The sequence below is a fragment of the Mytilus galloprovincialis genome, chromosome 9, assembly GCF_965363235.1.
Source record: "Mytilus galloprovincialis chromosome 9, xbMytGall1.hap1.1, whole genome shotgun sequence".
Classification (NCBI taxonomy): domain Eukaryota; kingdom Metazoa; phylum Mollusca; class Bivalvia; order Mytilida; family Mytilidae; genus Mytilus; species Mytilus galloprovincialis.
Genome location: NC_134846.1, coordinates 87,559,713 through 87,580,140, shown reverse-complemented (window position 1 = coordinate 87,580,140; position 20,428 = coordinate 87,559,713). Strand labels below are relative to the sequence as shown.

At 31.9% G+C, this 20,428-nt stretch overlaps 1 protein-coding gene across 2 annotated transcripts in view; it reads right to left on the bottom strand.

The window, feature by feature from the left end:
* LOC143046272 (2-oxoglutarate dehydrogenase complex component E1-like) overlaps positions 1–18,370 on the bottom strand; it is a 61,204-nt gene extending 42,834 nt beyond the window's left edge. Inside the window, exons 1-4 of one of the 2 annotated variants that reach the window (XM_076219353.1) lie at positions 18,295–18,370; positions 17,695–18,186; positions 7,068–7,205; positions 5,005–5,107 (exon numbers count right to left, since the gene is read on the bottom strand). In XM_076219353.1, the coding sequence (XP_076075468.1) occupies positions 5,005–5,107; positions 7,068–7,205; positions 17,695–17,910 (457 nt within the window). In that variant the 5' untranslated portion in view covers positions 17,911–18,186; positions 18,295–18,370. Of the gene's footprint in view, positions 1–3,308; positions 3,406–5,004; positions 5,108–7,067; positions 7,206–17,694; positions 18,187–18,294 lie in introns of both variants that reach the window. The other variant, XM_076219354.1, reaches the window with a different exon arrangement.
* Between the last annotated feature and the right edge of the window lie 2,058 nt (positions 18,371–20,428).

Below are 20,428 nucleotides of genomic sequence, written 5' to 3'. Positions count from 1 at the left end.
TAGTTTGTAATAACAACTCACAAGTTCATTAAACCTCAAATACCTTCGGGGATACTCTGCCATCCTGTGTTTGTTTAATTAAATCATGCAAATAATTAATAATATTTTATAGTTTTGATTGGTATTGATCGATTTTGACAGGTAATTTTTAGATAATAAATTACTAACGAGCCTTCAAAAAGCGTTCGGAATTCGGTGTTGACAGGGTTCGTTTTTTTCAGGTTAGATTAACGTTAATTGATAGGGAAATTTTGTTGGACTTTGAAAATTGTTCGGTTTAAACTGAAATTCGGTTTTATCAGGGTTCAGTTTACCCAGGTTTCACTGTATTATATAATATTATGTATGTTATACATAAAATCACAGCAAGAAAAGAATAAAGAAACTTTAGAGGACATCACAGAGGGAATCACATAATATACAATTTATAAAGAAAATGTGATATATACAGAAAATAAACAACTTTCATCATAATGTTTCACTAGTGAAAGCATTATACACACAGGTTAACTTATATATGAACTTTCTGCTGTATATCTAAAGTATAAAAAAAAGTGTGTGATATTCATACAACCAAATATTACTGTCTGCTATTCAAATATTGGAACAATAACCTTGACCTTTGCTTCAAAATCAAAAGCTGTATTTCTCTCATTACAAGTGACCATGAATCCAAGTTATGTTACAATATACCATATGAAATATTCAACTTATCAAACGGATACCACTTTTTGGATTCTTTGTATCTATGACCTTGACCTTTTATGACAATTAAGATTTGACCATAAAATCAAAAGTATTTTTCGTCATATGTGAACATACATCCTGGTAAGGTTGCAATCTGATATAAAATATCTGTTAGGATACTGAAAAGAAAATGAGCAATGGACAGAAGGACAGACAAATGGGTTAAAAACCATAATATAATAATGGAATAACTAATATATAGGAATTTAAATATAGAAAATTTCCAACAAATGACCTAACAACACATTAATTTGTGAATGTGTGTCACTGTGTCATAGTTGTTGGGTCCTTAGTCCACACTGTTGTATAACATCAAAGGACAGAAACAATAGAATTAATACTGTGTGAAATGAACAGTTTTACTATAGAATTAATACTGTGTGAAATGAACAGTTTTACTATAGAATTAATACTGTGTGAAATGAACAGTTTCACTATAGAATTAATACTGTGTGAAATGAACAGTTTCACTATAGAATTAATACTGTGTGAAATGAACAGTTTTACTATAGAATTAATACTGTGTGAAATGAACAGTTTTACTATAGAATTAATACTGTGTGAAATGAACAGTTTTACTATAGAATTAATACTGTGTGAAATGAAGAGTTTTACTTTTTCTGGGAAATCAACAACATTACAATGAGACTTTACATTATGTACAACAATTAACATCCACCAAGATATACTGTTGACCAGAATGTAACCTCCATTTCAAATATGGAATAAGGTCAAATACATGTATATTTCATATAAATATTACAATGCTAATTTTGTACCAGTTACCCTGTCCCACCTCCTGCTTTCATATCAAAATAAGCACCAACAAAAAAATCATATATTACATGTAGCAATAACAATTCTTCAAAATTTAAAGTGCATTTCAAATATCTAAAAGTTGCAATGATAAACGAGATAATTTTTAGTTTGTTCAAGAGTTTCTTCCCTTCATTAACAATCACTACCAATCTATTTAAAAAATATCTGATAATTTGTAAAAACTTTATTAAATATTAATTAACTTTATCATAACAAACAATAGCACTATGCCTGCACATAATTTCCTTTTTAAACAAGAGGCTGTCACAACGACAGCAAACCGGATTTATTAACATTTATTTGTGTCCTGGCAATATCACAAGAACCATTACTGATGAGTAGTGAAAGTGAAAATCGTCAATATCAACTTTGACCTCCATTTTGTTATCAGTATCAACATATTAAAATTTGAAAAGCTTAGATTGAATGGTTCATGAGTAAATGCAACAAAGTGAATAGAAACGCCATTTTACGATCTTTCAAAAACCATAACTCCTGAACGGTAAAAGTCAAAATCGTCATTATTGAACTTGACCTCTATTTTGTCATCTGTAACAACATATAAAAATTTCAAAAGCTTTGGTAGAATGGTTCATGAGAAAATGCACGGACACGACTGGAAACACCATTTTTCAATCTTTCAAGAACCATAACTCCTAAACGGTAAAAGTCAAAATCGTCAATATTAAACTTGACCTCCATTTTGTCATCAGTAACAACATATTAAAATTTGGGAAGCTTTGGTAGAACAGTTCATGCGTAAATGCACGGACACGACTGGAAACTCCATTTTTCAATCTTTCAAGAACCATAACTCCTGAACGGTAAAAGTCAAAATCGTCATTATTGAACTTGACCTCTATTTTGTCATCTGTAACAACATATAAAAATTTCAAAAGCTTTGGTTCAATGGTTCCTGAGAAAATGCACGGACACGACTGGAAACACCATTTTTCAATCTTTCAAGAACCATAACTCCTGAACGGTAAAAGTCAAAATCGTCATTATTGAACTTGACCTCCATTTTGTCATCAGTAACAACATATTAAAATTTCAAAAGCTTTGGTTGAATGGTTCATGAGAAAATGCACGGACACGACTGGAAACACCATTTTTCAATCTTTCAAGAACCATAACTCCTGAACGGTAAAAGTCAAAATCGTCATTATTGAACTTGACCTCCATTTTGTCATCAGTAACAACATATTAAAATTTGGGAAGCTTTGGTAGAACTGTTCATATGTAAATGCACGGACACGACTGGAAACTCTATTTTTTAATCTTTCAAGAACCATAACTCCTGAACGGTAAAAGTCAAAGTCCCATTATTGAACATGACCTTCATTTAGTTGTCAGTAACAACATATTAAAATTTTAAAAGCTTTGGTTGAACGGTTCATGAGTTAATGCACAGACAACATTTGATTGCCGCCCGACCGACCGCCCGACCGGCCGCCCGCCGTACATCCCCAAATCAATAACCGACATTTTTGTCACAAAAATCTGGTTAAAAATGCTTTAAATGTGATTTTTTTTTCATGAAGGGAAATAACTCTAAACTAAAGAAAACTCATTGGTGAGAATTGTGAATGAAATATAGCTCAACAATTTATTTATCTTCCTACTTTTGTAATGTGTTAAATTAAAAAGAAACTTGACATGTGGATTAAATAGTGAGAATGAAAAGCAGTGCAAGCAAAACTGACAAACACACCACCATGCATCACCTACACGTATCTTACCAAAATTAAATATAGACGGAGATAACTCAGTTTTCTCATCCAAATTAGCAGTACTGATTTCTAGTGGGTCAAGTTTGGCGATAGTATGCCCACGTGCCTACAAACAGTTCACACAACTCCAAAAATTAATTTTTGTTTAATAATTTAACAATTCAAAATATCCTGAAAATGTGCTCAAAAAATTTTGGTCATATGTGTGCTTGGGTATAGAGGGGTTACCAGTCTTAAGAAAGGTAAACAAAAAGGACAAAAAATTTAAAACATTCAAATGAAAATTAGAAAAAAACAAACCTGACTGAAAGCCATGCTATCCAGTTACTTTTAAAAATTGAAATTGGAGGTGAATATTATAATATTGAAAATGGATTTATATGTCAGTAAGGTTGTGAATGTATGTTTAAAGCAGTACAGCACATGTGACTGACAGTCATGATAAAGGGTCTGTATATATACTGTATGAACAGACGGGATGCATCAACAAAAGCCGTGAGTAAAGTGGCATACAAGATCACACATGACCAAATTTCATGATTCTGTCAATATCTACAATAAATAAATACTAAAATTAGTAACTAACTGATTCACAGCAAATAATGTAAACCTGGTCTAAGCTGCCTTTGGAGAATGAGTTTTAGAAGTTTCTTTCAAATAGGTTAACAAAGTGGAAGGGGGGCTTAAACAGGTTTCCATGAATGTCACCATTTTATATAATATTAAATCTGACATCTATTTATATACAAACAAATAAACATTCCTTCATTTTTACAGTTCAGAATTTAACACAAGACATATGAACGAAAAAAGTTCTAACACAGAGTATTTGTTTGTATTTATATAGATGTCAAATTTACAGAAAAAGACCCAATGGTTTCATATGGGCTAAAAGTACGTACCAACAGCAGCCCAATACAATACCACAGTAAAACCAAATAAAACAATATGTGGTTCCAGTTATTCATTTATAACATGACTAATTTTGTATTGTGAAAAAAAATATTGTGATAAGTAAAGGACAAGGTACGATAAGGCCTGTTTTTGGCCCCCTATTTTCTCATTTTTCAAATTCTGTTTAGGAAAGCTACTTATCATGTTAAAATATTCCTGAGGTTTGAAGTTTATTTGGGTGAACTTCAAACCACTAATTTTAGAGACTGGGTGAGGTGAAGGGGGTCAACATTCTGTCATTATACAAATATTGTAATTATTATTCCCTTTGCAGATGTTACGTACAACGTTTTTTTTTTTTTTGTATTTTAATGTCTGCGCCAATGTGGCCCAGGATTTTTTGTATTCCAATGTCATGAGAACTGTTTTTCATAGTCTAAATTACTATAATTTTTTCCAGGTCACGTAGGTCCATGCTAATGACCATAAATCGTAATTTTTCTTTCTTTTGGCGTTTTTGATGCCCTTTAACCCCCCTCAACTCACCCATTTTCTGAAATTAATGGTTTTGAAGTTCATCTAAACAAACTTCAAACCTAATATGATAAGTAGCTTTCCAAAACAAAATGAGAAAATAGGGGGGCCAAAAATGGGCCTTATCGTACCTTATCCATTGAACTAGTATCACTAACAATGCCAATTTTAAGACAATGTGTCTTTCCTCCACATCAAACTGTTACCACACCTTTGTTTTATTTAACCTTGCTGCACTAGGACTTAGGTATGTATATACTACCCAGTATCTACCTACCCCAGTGATAACTACTCAGTAATAGCTCTTTAGGAATTTCTGGATCTAAATCTGCATCCAGTAGACCCAACGGATCCAGTGTTGCAATATTGTGACCTCTTCTCTGTGATAGATATAATGTTTGTTAGCTTTCTCAAGAAATAGACATAACTCTCCATGAACCTGATGCTCTGTGCCAGAAATGTTAGTAAGCTCATCAAGAAATAGCTGTTCTTATTGAGAAATAATAAGTTTGTGTAATGAAGTGGTACAGTATATTTTCAGTCTGGAATTTTGTGATAAGTTGAAAACCCTCCCTATCATAAGAAATGTAAAACACAGTACAGGTACATATACTGTAATTATTGCATTTATTCATTATTGTGATTTTGATTTAGACTTAAATGCGATTTTAATTCACAATATTCAGAAAAATCCTGTTTGAATTCATATAAAAATTTCAAAATGTTGCGATTATAACCCTATTGATTTTTCACAATAATATATGAATTTACAGTATGTATATTGAACAAAACTTTAAGACTTTCACTAGAGTTTTTAATTGCACACAGCTACCTCTATACCTCATCCCAAAACAACTCAAATAAATCAATTTTGTGTACAGTTCAGACATGACTGAATTAAAACAAAAGTATTTATTGCAAGTTTTTGTAGGATTACATAGAAGGTATATTCATGTAAAGTCTATCAACAGCTTAATGTCAACATAAAAACCATAACCACAGCAAGCATGGGCATGAAAGTGTGACCTGTAGATAAATAGATTAATCAGCATCACACAGAAGAGATAATAAACTAGTGTAAAGTATAGTCCTAAACGGCACACTTCTAGGCAACACTTTGCTCATAGACACTATTATAACAACCAAGTTCTTCAAAGATCAACATTTTCTTGAGAAGTACAATTTTAAAAAACCAAATTTTTCACCACTTCTAATGTTTAAATAACTAGAAAGTAGAAAAAATTGTATGCTGTAAACTTGTTTAAAAGAAACAAATTTGAGTTATCTCCCCTTTTTTAAACTTTTTTTTAATCTAAATAAAAATTCATTAAAAGTATTAATGTATACATCATTATCTGTTTAATCTAATCTATTTGATTTGATATTTCAATAAAAAAACTTTGCAGAACTAATTGTAAGTATTTGACTGTTTTTTACTATTTATAAACTTGGCAATAGTTGTACTGCTCACTGCTGTCATTTCCTGTAAACAATTAATTACATAACACGCATCATCAAAAATCACTTTATACATTATTATCATTCATGTTGAGTATATTCTTTGTATTATTATATAACACAGTAACAGACAAATAGTTAAACAATAGAATAATAAATATGCATGTAAAACTAACAACATATATCAAAAATATCAAGGAAAATTTGATGAGGATTTAGAATGATCGATCTGTTAGAAATTTTCTACTCTTGATTTCCTATATATTATATTATATAACATTTGATACACCCAGATGATATGCTCACCCTGAATATGCATAAAATATCAGTATCTGGACATTGAGTAAGCAATTACAATCAATCTAAATAAGAGCAACAAGATAGTTTTGAAAACTTCCTGTTGCGATATTGGTACTTTGCATGCCACCATTTCTTGTATAGCAATTGAAAAAAAATTCAGCTGAGACCTAAGGAATGCTTTTTAATGACATTGCTGTGTCCTGGGTCATTCTTTGTTATGACTTACTGAGTGTTTTACAGTTAGCATTGCTGTACTTACAATTTTTCTTCATGGTATCTACTTAATAAAAACGATTGGGTGCTATAAATTTGTATAAATATTCTTTAGTTGTGGTCAATGAACAGATGGTCTTCTTGATTTCTAACTAAAAATTTTGTATCTTACAATTACATTGACACAAGAGCTGTTGGTCTGTGTTGAAGGCATCACTCTTGACTTTTAGATGAAGAATAGCAAAAAAAGGCTTGTTTCTGGGTCATTGGTTTTATCTAGTATGTGTAGGTATATTGTGGCAGAAATCAATTTTTTTCTCAGTTTAAAGAGAGACAAGTGATAATAAACGACTAAAATATGTTAATTACCTGATAAGCTTCTATGAGTTTGCCAACTTCCAGATTGTCTTTGATATCTTTACTTGAAAATGAAGAGAGAGAAGGAACACTGCCTCCTAAAGATGGTGGTCGGACAAACTCCTGGCCTTCAAAATATGCTTTCCAAGACTTCAAAATAAATCAGTATATTATCAGTTTTGATCTTTTATTTTACAAACTTGAAAAAAGACTTCAGACTTGGTGTTAAGGTCAGAAGAGTACCAAAGTGATGTTACTTGTTTAAATGTTACAATGGCACTGAAATGATAAGATTTGATGTAGTAAGATTTGAAAACTAACAAATTAATTGCAAATAATTCTAAATTATATGTTAGCAACAGATTATTTCGACATCTTTGTAGTCAAAATATAAGATAATCTGTGTATCACATACATGCAAAATAGAGAATGGAAGCAGGAATGAGTCAACCGACAAAAAACCCAAGAAAAACAAAGGCGAGACAAGAGGTCCTTGGCTTTTCACAATTGTAGTAACTACTTAACAAATTTTTTACACCCCTTTTTACATGTACATGTACTTATAATTTTGGTTTGGTTTTTTTTAGATTAAAAGAGTAGCTGAATAACATAAAAGCGATTTGCACTTTAAATCATATACATGTAAAGATCATGAATGCAAGAGTTTCAGAATCTTAAAAGTGGTCTGATATTCCAGCTTGTTATGCAATTCAATAGTCAGAGAACTTTAATAAAATCTGCCCATTTCATGCTGTACCCATGATGAAAATACATCACCTCATTTTGAAATTCATGGAAGCCTAAATCTTGTCTAATCATCAACTAGAATGGAGATCTTCTTTTTTTTTTTTTAACTCATTGCTAGTGCAAATATAAAAAAGAAGATGTGCTATAATTGCTAATGAAACAACTCTCCAAAAGAGACCAAAATGACACAGAAAATAACAACTATTTGTGTATGTGTGTTAGTATGAAGCAAGTGCAGTGTAACATAATTATTCTAACAATACAATCCCATTGATTGAATGTTTTCCCTTACCTAGGTTGGAATGATAACACAGGGTTACACACTGGTCTACATTTTAAAAATAATTTGCTTCGCAGAGCGCAGCTGGATACAACAGCAGAGGTCTAACTCTGAACAGTTGGGGCAAAAAATGGACACAATATTCGCTTGATATAGGTCTGATTTTGGATTGTTATCAAATATTTGACACTGAAATTTTTTTTTTATTTAATCCAATCCAGACTTGGGGTAATTGTAATTGTAATCGTTAATCAGCTGTAATTGATTACTATTTTTCAAGTAATCAGTGTAATCATTAATCAGCCAAAAATCTGATTACATGTAATTTAATTTAATCAATTACTTTTCAAAATAACCTGTAATCATGATTACTTTTTGATTACATTCTGATTACAATGAAAAAAATCTAAAATTGTGTTTTTGGTCATTAAATGAACCTCTTTGTTATTCATATATGATAAATTTTAAACATACTAAAATGGTTTGGTTACTTCAAGCATGTCTACTTCAGTAAAAAATAAAGTTACAGTATTGAAAAGTCATCATTAGCCTAAGCAGAGATATATAATACAATTATATATCTTTTTGGTAAAAGATATTGTACATACATGTATATTCATTGTTTTATAATGATCTTCATATTAATTTTTGATAATAACTGTTATATATTCAAGTAATACTTTTCTTTAACCCTGAATTATAATTCTTTTGTTAATTTTTGTGATTTTTGTCAACTTTGAAATGACAGGTAGGAGACTAATTAATGTTTGTTTTTATTGCAATTACCAATTGAGTATAGCTGTAGGGAAACATATATGATAAAAGATAAATCAGACATGAAAATTTATCTAATTAGCACATTAATTAAAAGTTGGACAAATATGTTGTTTAATTTTTTTTTTTTTATTTGGACTGGACATGTAAAATGCAATGATTTTTAGTACTTACATATTGTTTACAATTTGATTAAACATTTCTATTCAAATTTAACATAGTTTTAACTGGTAACTTTATTTCATCCACATTTAAACTTCCATAAACTGCAACTTGGAATACATATAAATTATGAAAGAGCGGTCAGAAGACAAACAAAAAACTCCTGATTATGAAATATTGTTATTAAATTTAATTCAAAATAATTCAGAGATCATTGGTGATAAAGTGTAATGTATATATATGTAGTGAAATTTGGTGTTTATTTAAATAAATGAAGTTTAATGTAAAGTTATCATTTTATAATTGAACCAAATGAAATACTTTCTCAAAAGTGCTATAGTTATATTGAACATTTATTCATTCACATCATTCAAAATGTTTTGTTTTTAAATTCATTGTAATCAGATGTAATCATGATTACTTTGTCAATGTAATCATTAATTTAATCAGATACTTTCAGAAATGATGTAATCATTAATTTAATTTAATCGTACAAATGAAAAAGGAATTGTAATTTAATCAATTACATTGAATGTAATCGGACCCATCTCTGATCCAATCCTTACTTTCTCTTTGTGGTATGGAAACTTGTGGTATAATTTCAGAGAGATCCATGCACTGTTCTACAAGTTATTGTCTGGAAACTAGAATCAAAGAGCTGAAGAGCTCTGAGGGAAAAGACGGCCATTGTTTCAATTTTTAGGGGGGTATCTTTTGATAGTCTACATACAAAGAATGAGCAAAAGAACAGCTAGAACATATTGAAAGGCTAACAATAATGAAACTAATTGTTGTTTATTGTTATTTCATTTCCTTAGTCAAGAATTCATCATAGAGACAATTTGGACCAATGAGATCTGCACCTTCTAAATCAAAACATTTGATTAAAGTTGGGAGTTAATTATCTAAAATTCAATTGAATTTAACAACTACTACAATATATTTTAGAATTTTAATTATGTACAACTGAACGGCAGGCTAAGACCATTCTCAATTTTTTGTGACAGTATTCTCAAGAAAGTGAGGACTGAAAAATCTATTCAGTTTTAATTTTCCATTGATAAAGTTCCCAGTTACAACTCTCATCACAGGGATACATGTACTTATAAAATCAAATATGATTGATATAAGCTGTGTGAAGTTTGTTTCCAGATCCCACATTTTGATATATCTGTAAAATTCATGAATAAATAGCTTTAAACTACAAAAAGCAATATTTAAAAAAAAAATGAAAAAAATAATGACCACTACAATAATTATGTTGGTACGCAAAATTATTTTTTAATTGATGACTACTTATCATATATATACTTAATGTGACATTTTTAATGTTCAGATAAATTAACTTTCATTTTAGTGGGTAATTACTCATCAATTGAGGTGCTCCTTAATTGGAGAAAGATTCTAAAAACATAACTTTACAGAAAGAATGAAAACTGCAGTTACTCTCCCCAATCTCAATAGGTATAAACTACAAAAAGCAACATTTAATTTTTTTTATTTTTTTTTTTACCATTTCAATAATTATGTTGGTACACAAAAAAAAATTTATATAGAAGACTACTTATCATATACTAAATGTCACATTTTAAGTGTTCAGAAACATTTACTTTGATTTTAGTGTATAATTACTCATCAATGGAGGTGCTCCTGAATTGGAGGAAGATTCTAAAAACAGAACTTTACAGAAACAATGAAAACTATCGTTTCTCTCCCCAATCTCATGTATCCCCATTGACATTGTTTACCGCGAAAGTTGACCTACAAATTATCTGATTATAGCCTCAGATTAAAGCATTGCATGTTGGTGTGTGAATCATCTACGCTACAGCAAACATCATTAGGTTTACATTTAACAAATACGGATTTTAAATTAGTATACAAATACTGTGAATGATTTTTATAATGAATAAAGGATATCCCTGTGTGGCATTCCAACAATGACGTCACTAGGTTAGATATATTTAGAATATTTCGTAATACTGATTTTTCCGGACTGTAAAAGAAACGTATATAGTGTAAGGGAAAGCTCAATATACGATAATTTCACGAGAAACAGAAGGGAAATGTGTAAAAAATGTATTTAAAGTCAATCTGTTCTCCTTGTCATCAATTTCAGTATGACATTTTGAGGGGGTTTCCAAACTATCAAAACAAAATGATTGACGTGAGGGAATGATACTCTGGCCAACCCCATTAGGGAATTGACGGCTTGAAGCCGTCTTTCCCCAAAAATGCCTATTTGGGTCCCTTTTTAGCCACTTATTTCTAAACTGTTGGGACCATAACCCCAAAAATCATGCCCAACCTTCCTGTTGTGGTAATTAACCTTGTGTTTAAATTTCATAGATTTCTATTTTATTATTCCTAAGTTATTGGCCGGAAACCAAATGTCTTCGGCTGACAGAGACGATGAAGAGATACCAATAAACGAACGCAAATTTTTTTGTGGTCGTATAAAAAAAGGTCACCTTACACATGTATTATTCATATTACTATAAATAACTTGGATATGAAAACTACCATCATAAAAACAGTTAATCAGTAATTTGCTATTGACACTATTTCAATGACTGGTAATTGATAAATTGTAATGTGTTAAACAAAGAAAACTGATATTTATTAGTAAGTTGATTGAATCTTTTGTAAAAATCATTAATGTTGAAAATCTTATATGAAAGTGAGATAATCTTAGTTGTGTTTAACATTACTATTGAATATCAGTGCTTTTATTGCAACATTGTCTCCCTTTGATCAGCAAGAACTCCGACCTTTTATTATATGAAAAAAGTACAAGTTTAGATGCAGAGAGCTCTAAATCAGTTGTTTTTCTTTATTTAAAAGTAAAATATCACTACTGAAAGTCAATAAATGCCCAGCCAGGTAAATGAAGAATGTGTCCATGGGACATAGATGATGATCCCATTTGCATATAACATTGTAAAGGGACATAACTCAAGAACTGTTAAATTGACCCAACCCAAAGTGAACTTAATCTGTGTTTTGTGGTAATAAGCATTATGTAAAAGGTTCATTACTTTTGGTTGAGGCAAACTAAAGTTGGAGAATAGAAACTTAATTAGAGATGTACAGACAAGGGCAACACTTAATGCCCCCTCCACCACAGCAGGGGTAAAAGACGTACAGACAAAAGCAACACTTAATGCCCCCTCCACCACAGAAGGGGTTAAAGAAGTACAGACAAGGGCAACACTTAATGCCCCCTCCACCACAGAAGGGGTAAAAGACATACAGACAAGGGCAACACTTAATGCCCCTCCACCACAGCAGGGGTAAAAGATGTACAGACAGGGGCAACACTTAATGCCCCCTCCACCACAGCAGGGGTTAAAGACGTACAAACAGGGGCAACACTTAATGCCCCCTCCACCACAGCAGGGGTAAAAGACGTACAGACAGGGGCAACACTTAATGCCCCCTCCACCACAGCAGGGGTTAAAGAAGTACAGACAAGGGTAACACTTAATGCCCCCTCCACCACAGAAGGGGTAAAAGACATACAGACAAGGGCAACACTTAATGCCCCTCCACCACAGCAGGGGTAAAAGACGTAGACGGGCAACACTTAATGCCCCCTCCACCACAGCAGGGGTTAAAGACGTACAAACAGGGGCAACACTTAATGCCCCCTCCACCACAGCAGGGGTAAAAGACGTACAGATAGGGGCAACACTTAATTCCCCCTCCACCACAGCAGGGGTTAAAGACGTACAGACAAGGGCAACACTTAATGCCCCCTCCACCACAGCAGAGGTTAAAGACGAACAGACAAGGGCAACACTTAATGTCCCCTCCACCACAGCAGGGGTAAAAGACGTACAGACAAGGGCAACACTTAATGCCCCCTCCACCACAGCAGGGGTAAAAGACGTACAGACAAGGGCAACACTTAAGGCCCCCTCCACTACACCAGGGGTAAAAGCCACAAAAGCCGGGAAAATGTTTTAACTAAATCTAAAATTTCTATTACTGGCTACCATCAACTACATTTAATGACCCAAGACATGAACCATTAATATGAAAAAATGTTCATCTCCAAGACTTTATGACAACTATAACCAGTATTTGTTGTGTAATATTTTGTCTTCTGAATATATTATGAGTGAGGGTCTCAAAAACAGGGTAATTTTTTTTATTCACTTTCTAATACAACCATATATAACCACTTGGAACTGAAAAACTGAGATTTGAAGAAACGTTTATCCATGATGTACGTGTAGATAGCTCAGGTCTTTGTTAAGTCTTTAGTTTCAGAGATCAATGTTGAAAATTGTGAGATTTGAGGAAAAATTTATCTTATCAGTACATTACTTATACATGTATATATAGTGATAGCTCAGGTCTTTGTTATATATCTGTAAAAATTTAGTCACAAGGAATGAATAACTTTGTGTCATTTTGATTTTCTGACTGCACTTGCTTCATGCCAAATCTTTCAATACCTGTAATGATCTTAAAATAAAAAAAAAAAACACAAAAAGACATGGTCAAATGTACCTCTTAAGGAGGCTAGCGGGTACAAAAATTTCGGCAAAAAATTAAACATTTGTTTTTTCATTACAAAATTTATTTATTACACTTTTAGTTATTACTTTTATGATATGGTACAAAAATCAACCAAAAAAATCGATTCGGTTTGGCCCCAGATGACTTTTAAAATGTTTCTATCATTGAAAAAGCTCCTAATTATCTCCCTTTGGTGCAAAAATGCCATTTTTTTACATTAAAATTGAAATATCTTCTTTAACTCATCCGTGACCTATATTTTTTATTATTGTTTTCAAATAAACTTAAAATAAACTAAATAATTGTAAAATTTTAGTAATTTCTGTAATTTAGTTCTTTTTTTATTTCGATATTACCTTTATTTCTCCTATTAGTTCAACAGAAAAAAAGGACATTAACAAAAATGTATGCCTCTTTCGGAGGCAGATTGTGAGCTTAAATGAACAGTGACCCCATTTTTTTATTTCATTTTTCTATTAAGTATATGTATTAAGTTAATTTATGAAAAAATATAGAGAAATCCTATATTATGAAAAAAAAAATGATTTAGACCCACGAGCCTCCTTAAGACTTGCTTCTATCTTCGCCTATTATTGAATCATGACATGTTAAATTAACTATAATAGTTTCATGTCTGAAGCCATCTTACATGTCTTATATTGCTTATTCAAGTTATTGCATTTCTTCTTATTGAATGATCAATGTGAATGGTCAATGGTTTGTTTAGGTTAATAAATAGAACTAGTGGCTCAAAAGAGTCTGTGTCGCTCACCTTGTTCTATGTGCATATTAAACAAAGGGCACAGATGGATTGATGACAAAATTGAAAGATCATATCATGGGGAACATGTGTACTAAGTTTCAAGTGATTGGACTTCAACTTCATCAAAAACTACCTTGACCAAAAACTTTAACCTGAAGCGGGACAGACAGACGGACGGACAAACAGACGAATGAACAGACGGAGGCACAGACCAGAAAACATAATGCCCCTCTACTATTGCAGGTGGGGCATGAAAATTTACAGAAATTTACAAGATTTATGAAAATTATTTAAAATTGACTATAAAGGACAATAACTCCTTAAGGGGTCAATTGACCGTTTTGCTCATCATAACTTATTTGTAGGTCTTACTTATGTACATATTAAACAAAGGACATAGATGGATTCATGACAAAATTGTGTTTTGGTGATGGTGATGTGTTTGTAGATCTTACTTTACTGAACATTCTTGCTTCTTACAATTATCTCAATTTATAATGAACTTGGCCCATTAGTTAGCATTGGTTAGAGGAAAATATTTTGTTAAAATTTACAAAATTTACAAAATTATTAAAAATTGAGTATAAAGGGCAAAAACTCCTTAAGGGGTCAACTGACCATTTTGGTCATGTTGACTTGTTTGTGGATCTTACTTTGCTGAACATAATTGCTGTTTACAGTTTATCTCTATCTATAAAAATATTCAAGCTAATAACCAAAAACTGCAAAATTTCCTTAAATTGCCAATTCAGGGCAGCAACCCAACAACTGGTTGTCTGATTCATCTGAAAACTTCAGGGCAGATAAATCTTAATTTGATTATCAATTTAACCCCTTGTCAGTTTTGCTCTAAATGCTTTGATTTCAGAGTTATAAGCCAAAATCTACATTTTACCCCATGTTCCATTTTTAGCCATAGCGGCCATCTTGGTTGGCTGGCCAGGTCACCGGGCACATTTTTCAAACTAGATACCCCAATGATGATTGTGGCCAAGTTTGGTTAAATTTGGCCCAATAATTTCAGAGAAGATTTTTGTAAAAGTTAACAGACGACACTGGACACATGCCGGAAGCCATGTGACGAGAAAAGCTCACTTGGCCCTATTGACCAGGTGTGCTAATAAAAACCTATATATTCAAGTCAGATACATGTATGTCTTATGTTGAAACAACCATTGTGTTATAAATAAAATATGATATTAAAAAGATTTTTTTTGTCACTTAATGCATTCTTGAATAGTATACACAAACTTATATCATTAAATTTGATGGAATTATACACAAATGCACCAGTTTTGAATGAATTATATGAACATCTACATTTACAAGTGTATTCATGCAACACTGTTTTCAACATTTTCTCCCCCAGAAAATAAAAGTACAATCTGCATGTTTCAAAATGCTTCAAATCAGAGTAAATTAATAAAACCAAAAAAAATCCATATAAAACTTATTTCCTCATAAATCTACAATTGTTTACATTTTATGTACATTACATTCAGTATGTTTATGACATTTGTATACATAGAGAATATCATATGGCTTTTTCAATATCGCATCCGTATCAACCCGAGACACCAATATTATCCCAAGAGCTCTGCTCGAGGGATTATATTGGTTGAGGGTTGATAAGGTGTGTGATATTGAAAAAGCCATATCATATACACTTTATTATATACATATACCTCAAGAAGATGTTTTTTATGTAACATGACGTCATACAGATTAGGGATTTGAAAGCCTTTGCAACAGTGACTGCAATCGATGACGTGACGTCATACAGATTAAAAGGTGTGATTAAGCTTTTGCAACTGTGCTGATATCGATATCATCACGGGTGGCTGATACAGCATTCTTGTCAATGATTGTATTACACATACAATTTATCTGTATTTACTACTAAGTATATAATAAATATATATATATATAAGAATAAAAATTATGTTATATTATATAATGTAACAGATTTGGAAAAATCCTAATTAATGTGTAGTATCCTCATTTAATATGTATATTGCATATTATATTGCAATTTGTTTTCCCTTCAGACAATAGTTTATATTCAGAAATAATTTAATTTTGGATGTAATATTTCTTCTGATTGGCTGGCAGCATTTTGTCCATCTGCTCATAGACATAATTTTGTCATGTGACTGTGATGTCATCAACATTTTTTTATGATTTAAAGAAAAAAAATGTACACCAGCTTCCAATGATCATGATGATAGTTAGATTGTTGTTTATTTGAAATAACATCAAAAATGTGATGCACACTTTTAAAAACTTTAAAATAACCCACTACACAGGTTTTTCAGTGTACGTTTGTACACCACATTTTTTCTGTTATTTCTTCATACATGTAGATAGAAATCCACTATGACAGTCATTTTTTAACTGAATGAAGATTATGGTTTTTCTTTATACATTTGATTTAAATTTGGATGCAACACATCTTCTGATCATGCTGATTGGCTGAGAGAATTTTGTTAATCAGCTCATAGACATAATTTCGACATGTGACTTTGATGTCATCAACATTTTTTCAGGAATGACTGTAATCCTGTCTATTGGAATTAATATAAAAAAATGTTACAAGTGTTATTTAGTGGGCACCTCATTTTCAATGATATAAAGTTATAGAAAGACAAAATATTAGTCATTCCTTTAGTAAAAAAAAATAAACAATTTAATGGAGAGACAAAATATTAGTCATTCCTTTAGTAAAAAAAATCAAACAATTTAATGGAGAGACAAAATATTAGTCATTCCTTTAGTAAAAAAATTAAACAATTAAATCTTAAGTGCACATGCTATTTTCAAAATGATCTTGCACGAATAAATAAATGGCATATGTAAGTTATATGGAAATCTTCAGTATTATTGTTGTTAGATAAATTTTGTTATATAACAAGGTCCTGTGTTTGCTGTTAACTGTCGACAGTCATCATAGCATATGTTGTTTTAAATATCAAAACAAAAACTGTTTTAAAAATTGAAATCAATAGATTATAAAAATCATTACATGTACACCTTATTGCTATTTGCTCACCATTTCTGGACATCTCAAAGGTTTCTAATAAATTTGATGTCATACTCATATTACAAAATATCTGATGCCACAATTGAAAAGTGATTGACGTGAGTGACGTCAATAGTTCAACCAACCCAGATTTTCAAATAGCAGTAAGGTGTATATTAGATTCCAATATGCCAATCTCATGTTCCTGTATTATATTAGGAGTAACCTCAATTTTGCCCAGGTTGACCAGGTTCACATGAAACATCAAAAATTATGTTGTGAAGAAGAAAAAGGCAGACAAACACAAGATTGGCATATAAAATTAACACAATATTACAAGGTTTTGCACTAAAGAATAGAACCACACCTTGTGCACACTATTCGGGTCTTTTTGCCAAGACTCATACATCGTTTCAACATAACTTCCTGAACTTCCATTGAGAAACGATTCAGCCTGTGCACTTGAAGCATATTTCCTGAATGGAACACATGTCACTTCTGCAAATCTTTGGTTATGCAGGCACTTCAATTGATACAGTGCTGGCCTAGTGAGACCAGAAGCAATAGCCTTCACACGATACATGACGTCTTTAGTGTGTGAAAATGTCTTATATTATGTCTTAAATCAAAATTCAGATGTCGCTCCAGATTTCTAATCAACACATCAAAAGCCTGATGGCAATCAAATGATTTAATAAATTTCCATCGAACAATATCCTAACGTTATTTTGCGAAATATCATATGTAAGTGTTGAAGAATGACAAACAGGTGACCGTTCTAAAGGACACAAAAATAACACTATTCAATTGTCGGTCTATTTTCTGTTTGTCCTTGACTTGATTTTGGTTGTTAAAGAACCTGAAAACAGAAATAAATAAATCAGTTATACATGACTATCGAATAAGTCTTTTATATATTATGTTAGATTTTGAACACAGATGCACTTTCTGTATCATTTTGTTTTACCTTTTCATGTGACCTTTTTCAATGCCAGTCTTGAGCAATAACGGTAGGGAAAATCCGAAATTTACGTCACGAAATATTCTATCTGTAAAACATGATTTGATTGGGTTTGTTCTTGCATCTGTCCAATCAAAAATGATCTTATGAACTTGGTTAGATACAGATTTGGCGAAATACCAACAAGCCCTTTACCGTCTAGGTCTAATCTCGGAACAGTAATGACTAATGTATACCGTATTAGTCCAAAAAATTAAATCTAAGATAAGAGCACTTTTGTTCTGCTTTTATATTTGTTTTAAGAATTAGGTTATAAATTGTCAAAAATATTCATTATAAATCTTCATTTTTTTGTGGAAACATCATAAACTGGAACCAACTGCCAGATAAAGTTGTCAGTGCAATTTCGGATAAATAATAATAAAATTCTGTATTGAACTGGGACTATAATAATGTGAGTTCGTGGTCTAGTGGTTAAGGCCGATGGCTACAGTGCTAAAGGTCCCGAGTTCGATTCTCACTCGGGGTGCTAAAAATATCAGCACATCAGAAGGGTAATTTTCACCCTCTCACACACATCTCTGATACCCAGACCGGAGTTTAAACTAGAATGGGTACTTTGGGGGCCTCGGTTGGTCAAAGTTGTCCCTTACTTTGACCTGGAGATCAATCTTCTGATATCTCTCTGGTTTGTCTGTTTCCACCGAGTGGCCCGGTGGTTCTCTCCGAGTACTTCGGCTTCCTCCACCATAATAACAGACTGCCCGGTGTCCTAGCACTCCCTTGGTGTTGGGTGGGGATTGATTGTCCTTCACTTGCGATTACAAACTGCATGTTGTAGTAGTATATTAGGCCAAAATTCTAAGTTCAAAGGGGCATACTCTTTAGATTTTTTGTTTAGTCATTATTTCTTGTTGATATACACATCTACATAGTAGGTCGATTCTTATTACAAAGTTTCATGAAATCATGTTGCGTGGTTTCAGAGAAGTTGCGTTGACAAGAACAGGACTGACCGACTGACGAACATACGGTAACTCATAGAAAAAAAATGTAATCATAATTCCCTGTCGATATGCACATCTACATAGTATGTCCTTATTATCTACAAAGTTTCATGAAATTCTATTGTGTGGTTTCAGAGGAATGTCTAAATCTAGAAATGGACAACTATACTGCTGTTTATCTTATATTTCTTAAAAGTAAAATCCGTTGGGTAAATTTCGGTAGTATATCTAGAGAACTCTGGTTTTTAAACGTTTTTAAAACACATCATCAAGATAACGCTAGGTATTGTTGCATGTTTCAACCAAATGTAACAATGGCTTGTCTTTTGAGTTTGGTCATAAACTGAGATTCATAGCAATACAGAAATAAATCTGCTATTAAAGGGGGGAACAATTAGTGTCCATAGGAATACCTACTATACCTTTCGATACACTTTATCGCCGAAACCGTGCATATATGGTGTCCAGGAGAAATTTGAAGCTTCAATCACATTTCAGGTAACCATGGGTAAGTGTAACAAGCATGCTTTCCTTTTTCGTTACAGTAAAAGGCTAACGAGTCACAGCAAATCAATTTACAATTTTATGTTAAAAAGACCAGTTAATTAATAAAAAATTTTCTTGATAAGATTGTGTGGAAGTGCAGTGTAGAGAGAAGAAAAAATCATAACTGTGAACAGAATTAAAAGGACCATCAAAAGCACGTATTTTACCTAAAACGTCTGAAGAACTTTTAACGCTCCAAAATTATTGATACCATTATTTTCATCAGCTTTATAACAAAAGTAACCAACAAGTTCTTGTATAGTATTAAATTTAGGGGGGTAGTTAGAAGCACTGACATATAAGTAGCAGAACACTTATTAGATGCGGAGATGGAAAAAAAAATAAGTGTTTGTTTGTGTAATTAGGTAACCAGTATATAGTCGGGACTTTCAAATGTTCAGAAGAGACTACTGATAGATGGGTATAGTGGTAGTAATGTACTTGTTTACATAAATTAGATAAGATTTATTTTATTAAAGTGTCACCATCCATTACAATATCTCTCTCTCTCTCTCTCTCTCTATATATATATATATATATAAACAAGTCTAAATTGAAAACTACGTTCAAACATATGATTGCGTTGG